Source organism: Centroberyx gerrardi, chromosome 16, assembly GCF_048128805.1.
Source record: "Centroberyx gerrardi isolate f3 chromosome 16, fCenGer3.hap1.cur.20231027, whole genome shotgun sequence".
NCBI classification, from domain to species: Eukaryota; Metazoa; Chordata; class Actinopteri; order Beryciformes; family Berycidae; genus Centroberyx; species Centroberyx gerrardi.
The window spans coordinates 9568917-9578606 of record NC_136012.1 but is presented as its reverse complement, the minus strand read 5'-3'; the positions used below and the strand labels follow the sequence as shown (position 1 = coordinate 9578606).

At 43.6% G+C, this 9690-nt stretch overlaps 2 protein-coding genes across 2 annotated transcripts; both read left to right on the top strand.

The window, feature by feature from the left end:
- Positions 1 to 800: 800 nt before the first annotated feature.
- selenoh (selenoprotein H) lies at positions 801 to 3325 on the top strand. Its single transcript, XM_071917050.1, has 5 exons — positions 801 to 825; positions 1285 to 1414; positions 1558 to 1700; positions 1806 to 1925; positions 3069 to 3325. The coding sequence occupies exons 1-4, from the start codon at positions 810 to 812 to the stop codon at positions 1910 to 1912; spliced, it is 396 nt and encodes a 131-aa protein (XP_071773151.1). The 5' UTR covers positions 801 to 809; the 3' UTR covers positions 1913 to 1925; positions 3069 to 3325.
- A 518-nt stretch (positions 3326 to 3843) lies between these two features.
- On the top strand, positions 3844 to 7144 carry clp1 (cleavage factor polyribonucleotide kinase subunit 1). Its single transcript, XM_071917038.2, has 6 exons — positions 3844 to 3928; positions 4852 to 5117; positions 5261 to 5368; positions 5536 to 5655; positions 5767 to 5904; positions 6109 to 7144. The coding sequence occupies exons 2-6, from the start codon at positions 4854 to 4856 to the stop codon at positions 6793 to 6795; spliced, it is 1317 nt and encodes a 438-aa protein (XP_071773139.1). The 5' UTR covers positions 3844 to 3928; positions 4852 to 4853; the 3' UTR covers positions 6796 to 7144.
- The last annotated feature ends 2546 nt before the right edge of the window (positions 7145 to 9690 follow it).

Genomic DNA, 9690 nt, shown 5'->3' with positions numbered 1-9690 from the left:
GCTTTGTTTACACTGGAAGAACAGCAGCCCTCTTCCTGTTTGTGCCATAAAGCAATCCAGCAGATTTCCTGCAAAAATTCAAAATATAGGCTCTTTCTCAATTTGCATTCTTGTATGTTCTTGTGCCCTCCATGACACATTTTACGTAATATCTAATCTAATCTAAAGTACGATTTCAAAACAAAAGAACTCAAGGATGGAGGATGGATCAAGATCCCGCAGGTTTACTTGCTAACCGAGGATGTATCACGTCTGAGCAGCGCAGTAGTCTACAGTACAGAGCCATTTGAAACAGCTGGGAAAATGAACAGCTGTGTGTCTTAACTGATCTCTGTGCTTACTTTCATGTGAAGATCATTCTCTCTAAGACAACTTAGGAAGAACTTTCTCCACCACATCACAAGTATTGACTTGGCATTCTCAGATTTGATAAGAAGCTGGTAGAGGCAGACAGTCTTCTCGGCAATGGTCTCCAATGGTCTTATTTGTTTACAATAATTGGACTAATGTCTCAATATTAATGTGGTTAAAATGTTACAGCACCTTTAACAAAACAAAAAAATAAAGGGATATTAATTTTGGGACAAGATTGTTTTTTATTTTTCAGTATGCTTGCAGTGACTTTAGCCATCAACCTACATGGAGTGGTTTTCACTGTTAGCTTGTGGCCTACAGAATTGAGACCATCCAAGAGGAAGTCCAGGGGGCAACATTCCTAAGAATGGTTTCGTCCACAACATTGAAAACCCCTTTCAGCCACATACTGGTATAGTCCACATGCGCGCGAAAGTTTCGTAACATTTGCAGCAATGGCGTCCAAAACAGGTAGGCGTGTGTTTTTTGTGCATACTACTGAGCATACATGCTAAGTATACACTACTAATATACATATTATATCAAAGAAACATAATGTATGTTGTTTGCAGCTGATACAGTTGCTATACCGCTAGCTACAGAGCTGTCATCTGATGTTTTGGTTAGATTTGCTCATGTTGTTGCTGCACAGCCAAGTGTGCAAGTCTTGTTGTACCTAGCGTTAGCTTCATGGCTAAGGAGATAAAATCTTATATTAGTGGAGTGACTTGATGATAAAAGATTCGTTTCTGATTTGATTCACAGGAAAGCTTTTGAATAACGCTAGCTAACGTCGGCTACTTGTGATTAGCAGACACTGCTGGCTGCCTCGCGCGTTCTCAAACAACATTTTCCTTTGGCTCGGATGTGTAGAATGATAAACTTGTGTCTTAACTTTAACACGTGCAACGCAATGTTTGCGCTGTTCAGGTCGTCGTGGGGCGAAGCGCAAGGCGGAGGTGGAGGCAGCTGAGGAGAAGGTGGTCGTGGAGGGGAAAAAGGGGAAAGAAGAAGTGGAGGAGGATGGCCTGGAAGGTCAGAGGGTGGTCATTGAACACTGGTGAGTGTTTGGGTGCTGACTTTTTCTGTAGCATTAGTCATATTACATAAAACACAGCCACACTTAGCGTAGATCACTTTACAGTAGAATAACAGTTCACACAAATCTGTACCTGATTGTTGACCTGTTGTCATTCCTTGCAGCAAGAGCTGACGAGTGTACGGGCGAAACGCTGAGGGGGTGAAAACTGCCCTCCTGGCTGCCCGGCCCGAGCTCACTGTGGTCCTGAACCCCGAGAAACCCCGCAGGAACAGCTTCGAGATCACTCTGGTGGAGGGAGAGAAAGGTGAAATATTCTTGTACAGTAAATGGGGACCACATATTTCATACTGCATATTTCCTATCCAGTTCCTGTAACTGACACCTTTCACTCTAATCCTCTTCCCAACAGAAATAACGCTGTGGACTGGAATAAAGAAGGGTCCGCCTCGTAAGCTGAAGTTCCCTGAATCTGACGTTGTTGTTGCTGCTCTAGAGGAGGCTCTGAAGGCTGAGTAGACGCCCAGTGAAGGTTTGTCATTCCAGCACTGGTTGATGGGATTAATATAATTGGAAAAACAACAATGAAAAAAAATGTCACGGATTGCACAGTAAAACAAAATGATTTTTTTCATTCACTTGTAATAAGTAGAAGGGTAAGTGTGGAGTGATTCACAAAACTTTTGAGTTTGGTACATGATTAAATATTGGAGTCAAAGCAAAAGTTGAGTGACCAACTTCTGCATTTTGACCTTTCAAACTGAATGAGTTTCAAATGAATGGTCAAATAAAAGCTCTGTGAAGCTTTCTCAGTCTGCAGGATTTAATATTTTCTCTCAGCAAGCTTGAGCTGATTTGGAGGTTGATGTTTTTCCAAATGTCTTGTTCATCTTCAACATGGCACCTGTCTCAAAAAATGGGACAGTAAGTTACTGCTGTTATTGTGTTTAACATTTGTCTCTGAGTCAAGTCCTATTTCCTCACTGCTGCTTTATTGTTTTTACTGGCATCTCCTCAAATACTGTGTAAGCAGTTGCTACGGTTGTTGAGCATTTGGATGGAATTCACTGTTCAGCTTGTATAACACCCTGCTGACATTTCCTTTGTTCACAGAGCCATTTGTCATGAACTAAACTCAAGATTTCCTTTACACGTCTTTAAATATTGAGATACTGTTTGAGTTGCCAGCCTAGGAAAGGCGACTACAACTCGTTAGTGTAACCTGATGCACACCAAGCTGAGTGCTGCTAGTCTACCTGCATCCAGCCAACCTGCTGGAGCTGATAGTTGCACCTTTGCAGAATGATTCCTTTCAGTGGTGTGTAAGGGCAAACTGAAGTGGTCAATAGCACACAGACCACTGTTGGTTTACTGTAGGTTTTCAAATCGCTTGATAAAACTGAATATTATTTGGTTCACGCGTGTATCTTGAACTGAGGGTGGCTCGTGGACAAATCAGTTTTTTTTTGTTTTTTTTAAACATTTGCAATTTTGCCACCTCTTAACAGAAATTTTGTTTAATTCAAATACTTAGTCAAAACATTTTTTACCTCATTCTTTGCACAACTGGTTAGACTGCTGATGGTTGAGACTGATGGCTTATAGGTATCTTGAGCCATTTTATCGTGCTTTTAGGAATGTTTATATTTGAACATTTCCCCTGTCTCCGGTGCAGCCCAGCGTCCCACCTGTGTGGCTGCGGAGGCAGAATGATGAGGACCGACCAACGGGAAGATCCCAGTCCCTCCTCTGATGATCCCAGCTCCAAGCTCACAGATCTGGATGCATGGTGACACCTAGTGGTGCATCTCTGAGCCATTACACCATACTGAAGTTGTACAGTCCTGCTGTTTTTATAGTTTCTTTTTTTGTCTTTTTCATTTCCCAACTGTTTATTGTACTTTTGGTGGTAAATAAAGTGATTTTTCTACATGATTCTGTCAGATGGTTGGTTTGAGGTTTCTGCTTCTAGCCAGTCAGTCCTCTGTATAAAGGGAGGTGTTTGTTTCTGTAGTTTGAGGAATAGTAGTAAGACTCTGGGAATGGATCCGCAGCAGGGTCCAAAAGCTATTTTTACAGTGTATGATTGGAGGGAGAAAGTAGAGGTGTTCATTCAAAGGTCATTTGTCATAATCCAAAATAGTAATGATTTATAAAACGGTTCTCAGTTCTGTTTGAGTCACACCTGTGACCGTAAAGCAATTAATTTATATATTTATATGAGCCAACCGAAAATCATCCGTACTTGTCCTAGAACTATATTAATTGGCGGAACAGTAACATTAAATTGATGTCTAATTATAATTGATTCACAAAGAAAACATGCAAGGTTTCTTTTTAGCCCAATGGTATGTGTTACAGCCGTTTACTAAAAGCTCTCTGTTCCCCCGCCCAACTTTTCTGTCAGAACCACATGATTGGTCAGTGAGGACGTGACTTCATCTTCGCGCGACCAGCTCACCCACAGCACTGCCTCTCATAAACTGGAAACCCTAATTTAATTTTCCAGCTACAATAAATTTTCGTGATTACTTTGTAAGTATTAAACATTAAATAATAAAAGATGGGTAGTCGTCAGACATTAAGGGAGTAGTTTATTAACGTTTGGAGCTTGAGTCCACCTTTGAGACAAGGTTTGCTGGAACTAGTAACACTAGCTACGTTGTAGCTACTAGCTAGCTTGCTAACAATATGATCTGTCTTTGCCCACAAGCGTCTTTATAACTTTATTTTCTTACGGGATGTTCATTATCGATAACCAGGAATCTTTTAGAATGTATGGTAATTCAACTAGTGGTCTTTACGGTGTTAACTCTGATTTAAAGTCATGTCAGTTTCAGCCTAGTCTCATGGAGCAGCTGGTAGCTTGTTTCTTACTGATACCAGACGAAATCACAACGACCTAGCGTTACATGTTTCATTCAGGATAGGAGTTACCTTATGACTTACGGCTATACAATTAAAGTAAATAATAATAATGAAAATGATTAAAACAACTTTTTACCATATGACCTTAAAATTCTTTATGGATATGAACATTCATATTCAATGGTCCCAAAATGTCCTAGTTTGAATGGAAAACAAGTGCGATCTGACATTCACTGATGTTCAGGTGATGGTTTGAATTTGACTGAGCTTGTATATTCACTCAGTGACAATACTGTCATGGTAACAACAGTATGACATTACCTTGACATGCCTCCAGTGGCTTTGTAAAATACCATCTCTCTTCATAGTTTACGCCTGTTCTAACTTGGCAAAGTTATCCTGGTTAGGGATGGATGTTTGGGGGGGAACAATCAACTATCAGTTAGATTGTTGAAAGTCTCTTTTTATATTCTTTTATTGGAAATGGAAGAATAATTGATCCTTAAACATTACGGCAAAATATTGTGACAGAATGTGTTGTTGCTAGTTTTGTTTTGTTGCTAGTTCTAACACTGACCTTTTCATGTTAGCCATGGCAACGGAGGGTGCAGAAAAGACGGGTGAGGATGCTCCAGCTCCTGGGACAGGGGGCACCAGGTTTGACCTGGAGAAGGAGACGGAGCTTCGCTTCGAGGTGGAGGCAGGGGAACGAGTCCAGCTGGAGCTCCTCACAGGGATGGCCGAGGTGTTCGGTTCGGAGCTGAACCGGAACAAGAAGTACACGTTCGGACCGGGCTCCAAGATAGCAGTTTTCACCTGGCAAGGCTGCAGCGTGTCTCTTTATGGGAAGACAGAGGTGAGCAACTGCAGGAGCATGTGTGCAAGTATATGAATGTGTTCATGTGGATTCTCTTTTGATTTCCTCAGCGGCTCATAGTGTTTTGAGAATTGACGGAACAATAGCTCAAATAACCCAGCGTCTTTCCCTCACCACTATAGGTGGCATATGTGTCCAAGGACACTCCCATGCTGCTCTACCTTAACACACACGCTGCCCTGGAACAGATGAGGAGGCAGGCAGAGAGAGACAACGAGAGGGGGCCGAGGGTAAGTGTGTGTTTAAGTGAGTTAGTGAGTGAAAGAGAGAGAGAAATGCTGCTTTCTGAGACAACTGCTTGGCTTGAGTATTACGCACTTTTTAAATACTACACGTATGTGAGGGTGTCAGCTCTCAAGGATTTTGTATTGACGTCGGCTTACTTCTTACCCCTCAGGTGATGGTGGTGGGGCCTACAGATGTGGGGAAGTCGACAGTGTGCCGGCTGCTACTGAGCTATGCTGTAAGGCTGGGCAGGAGGCCTACACTAGTGGAGCTGGACGTCGGGCAGAGTGGGGTAAGAAGTATTGGGTTTACCATAATAAGCTTGCAACGACACTTGATGATGATTTGGAGGTTTCTCCATCAAGCCCTAGGAAAGTGGGAAAAACATTCTGTTCTCTTCAAGGTGTCTGTGCCAGGGACGATGTCGGCGCTCTGCATTGAGCGTCCAGCAGATGTGGAGGAGGGTTTCTCAGTCCAGGCTCCTCTGGTCTACCACTTTGGCTCCACCTCCCCAGGGACCAACATCAAACTTTACAATAAGGTGAGAAGAAAGATACCGAACCGTTGATAATATAAGTGCAGAGCGGCAGTGTGAGCTCTAAAGATGAAAGGAGTGTGAGGCTACAACAACACTGTGCAGGTTTAGTTTGTGTTGAGCTATTCTGCCATGACATAAGATAATATCCTTTTCTCTGCACACATTTCATCTTCCTATCTCTGTCCTCCCTCGGTGCTTGCGGTGCAGCTGACGTCCTGCCTGGCTGAGGTGTTCTCGCAGCGCTGCGAGGTGAACAGGAGGGCCAGCGTGGGCGGCTGCATCATCAACACCTGCGGCTGGGTGAAGGGCTCCGGATACCAGGCTCTGGTCCACTGCGCCTCCGCCTTCGAGGTGGACGTGGTGCTGGTGCTGGACCAGGAGAGGCTCTACAACGAACTCAAACGAGACCTGCCCCACTTCGTGCGGGTCGTCCTCCTCCCCAAGTCCGGCGGGGTGGTGGAGCGCTCCAAGGAGTGCAGGCGGGAGGCCCGGGACGAGAAGATCCGCGAGTACTTCTACGGCTTCCGCGGCGTGTCCTTCTACCCCCACGCCTTCGACGTGCGCTTTTCGGATGTCCGCATCTACAAGATCGGGGCGCCGTCCATCCCGGACTCGTGCCTGCCGCTGGGGATGTCTCAGGACGACACACAGCTCAAGCTGGTGCCTGTGACGCCGGGCCGGGACCTCACCCACCACGTGCTGAGCGTGAGTTGCGCCGAGGAAGGGGAGGAGGGGGCTAGAAGGGGGGTGGTGGAGAGTCCGGTGTGCGGCTTCATCGTGGTGACCTCTGTGGACACGCAAGCGCAGGTGATGACCGTGCTGTCGCCGGCGCCCAGACCGCTGCCCAGACACACCCTGCTCATCATGGACATCCGCTTCATCGACCTGAAATGAAGCAGCATTTTAACGATGGGGAGCGGGCCGGGGAGGGAGGGGGGCTAATGTGGTGAGGAGCTCTGCTGAAAAGGATTGAATGGATATCGTTTTTGTTTGGCGGATTCCTGGTTTGCTCGGTGCAAGACATTGGATAAGGATTGCAGAGGGCAAGAGGAAAAATAAATTCGCTGGTGTTGAAGAACTTTAAGTATGGAATTTGGTAGGAAAAAACTGCTGTAAATTTCATTTAGACTCCATTTTATAGACCACACTGTACAGATGTTTGGGTGATGTATGACAAGGAATATTTTATCAGTATTGTAATTTTTTCCATGAGAGTCTGTTTTCTAAAGTCTGTTTTTGTCCTAAGCAATAAATTTTTAAACATCATATGTTCTCTCTGTATGTTAATTATGCACAAATCAAAAAAGTAATTTCGATTAGGCCTATGTTCCATGCTCAACACATATTCCTTTTTTCTTATTGTCCTATTTTAGTTTAGTTTATTCTAGTTTATGTTGTGTATTTGTCATGAAGCCTACATATGTGACAGCCTCTGTGTCTCTGCCTTCTAAAGCCCCTCTCCTGATTCAATCATTGTTCTGCATTTCATTTGCAATTTTTAAATATGCTACCAACTTGTCGGTTTGCACAATGGAAAGAGGAGCGGGCTTGTTAGCAGAGACTGAAGAATGAGTGTACCACTCCAACTTAAGTTCATCAGTTTTTTCAGAAGGTAAATTCAATCACAAGAAGGAACAACAAACTGAATTTCTCAAAACAGAAGCAAATTGATGGCATGCACAGTAAAACATTAGGAGTATGACCAGGGGCATGTTCAATTGCCCCAAACGTAGCAAAATGTAGCAAACGTGAACATGCCCCAGGACTGATGTAATCTTCTGTGACTGATTAGCAAGAAAAAAAAGTGCATAGTGACCCTTTAAGTTGGTAAATATGAATGACCTTTTGAATTCCTGTGTTTCTCAAGAGAGAAACTGAAGCATTTGCAATTTGTGATGACACTGGAGAATTACACTGATAAGAAAGTTCCAAAAACGTATTTTCCATTCTTAATTCATACTCTCTAATAATATAAGGTGAATATACCCAAAATGTAGATGATTATATGCAGTAAATTATTGATTGTATCTACATAGGCCAATGTAATGGATATAATGTACTAACCATTCCCTTCATCTTTGGAATTGAAATCACTTCAATTGTATTGAATGAATGTAATTTTTTTGTTTTTAACCTCCGTCAAGGAAGTTAAGTTTTCACCCCTATTTGTTTGCCCGGCAGCAGGATATCTCAACAAAAGCATTTTCCTATTTCCATGAAATTTGGTGGACAGATTTGCTTTGGAACAAGGAAGAATTAGTGAGATTTTGGTGGTGATCCTGATCTGGGATTTCCCTCATCAGACGATTATCCTTTTTTAGCTACAACTATGAAACTAACAGAGAGCCTTGATTCCAAATCCTAAGGTTATGTTTGCAGGGTCAACAAATTAAACCTGCAATTGGTGGTATCAGACCTTATAACCAATCCTGAAACTAATGTGTCTAGGCCTATATAAAAAGACTGGAATTTGTTATTGTTTAATGTGTTGTTTAATTGAAATTGTTTAACGTGCTGTTGGGTTTGAGGTTCTTTGCTCTCTTGTGCTGAGACGGGTTGAGCAGTCTGTCTAGCCTTCCACACCACATGGTCCAGCATAATGGTGAAAACGGGGATGTCTTCAGCTCCTTCCAGTTCAGAGATGAGACCTTGAACCGACGCCTGCTCCCTGGGTCCCTCCCTCCTCGCTGTCCTGCTGAGATTCAGGGAACCTCCATACATACATACACACTGGGGCGTAATTTCCACTGGGGACGTGGGGGACATGTATCTTTTCAAACTCCCGTTTGTGTCCCCCCCCCCGACTTTTTTAACCGCAAAAATCGTGCTTAATACGCTGTTTGGCCAGCCGTCAGATTCTGGCTGAGAATGTGAATTGAGCTGCTGATTGTAAGGCCCTGATATACTCCAAAAAAAAATGCCACGGACGAGTAGCGGCCACGGACAGCCTGCCTACGCGGTTCTATAGTACATTTTGGCGTCTGTCCAGTGTTGCCAACTTGGCGACTTTGTCGCTAGACTTAGCGACTTTTCAGACCCCCCTGGCGACTTTATTTCTCAAAAGCGACTAGCGACAAATCTGGCGAGTTTTTCTGACCATAGGAAGCAATGTTAATGTGTTGAATCCCAAAGCATTTGGCAATAAATTGGTACGGCTGATGCCGGTTTTCTCTACTTGCTTGTCTAATCCAGAGAGGTCTGATGGTCACAGCGCTTCCCATACAGAACATTGCCCCCTCCCTCCGCTGAGAGCAGGGACTGTAGGATAGGGTCCACTTGTAATTGCTACCGGCGTACGCCGAAACTGGCCCGGGTGGGCGGAGTCAGCACTTCTATTAAAACGGGCTACGCCGCGGCGTGCATAACAAGCGCAGCATTATATATTGATATGCAAATTATCGTATGACATCATCTGGCGACTTCTAGCGACTTTCTGAGCAGCCAATAGCTACTTTCCTTGGAAAAGAGTTGGCAACACTGCTGTGGACGCGGACGTGTTCCACGCATGCGCACTTGAAAAATTGCTCACTGAATGAGGCAAAAGACATGTATTTTGAGTGACACTGTGAAAAGGTAGAACCAAAGCCTATCTAATCTCAGGTATAACCAATACTCATAATAAAGATAACTACACACTAGACTTACATAAAAAAGCTAACACATTCATTGGCAGTGCTCTTACAGTATTGACAGTGTGTGACTTCTAAAAAACTTCTAAAAAAAAAAAGTTTCATATTCTTTGATACATTTTGTATATGTTTGTTGTGATTGAAGTTGCACATGATACAT

Coding starts and splice junctions, on each gene's coding strand:
- clp1 (XM_071917038.2), top strand. CDS start 4,854: ATGGCAACGGAGGGTGCAGAAAAGACGGGTGAGGATGCTCCAGCTCCT. Junction 5,118..5,260: donor CTCTTTATGGGAAGACAGAG/GTGAGCAACTGC, acceptor TCACCACTATAG/GTGGCATATGTGTCCAAGGA. Junction 5,656..5,766: donor TGGACGTCGGGCAGAGTGGG/GTAAGAAGTATT, acceptor GTTCTCTTCAAG/GTGTCTGTGCCAGGGACGAT.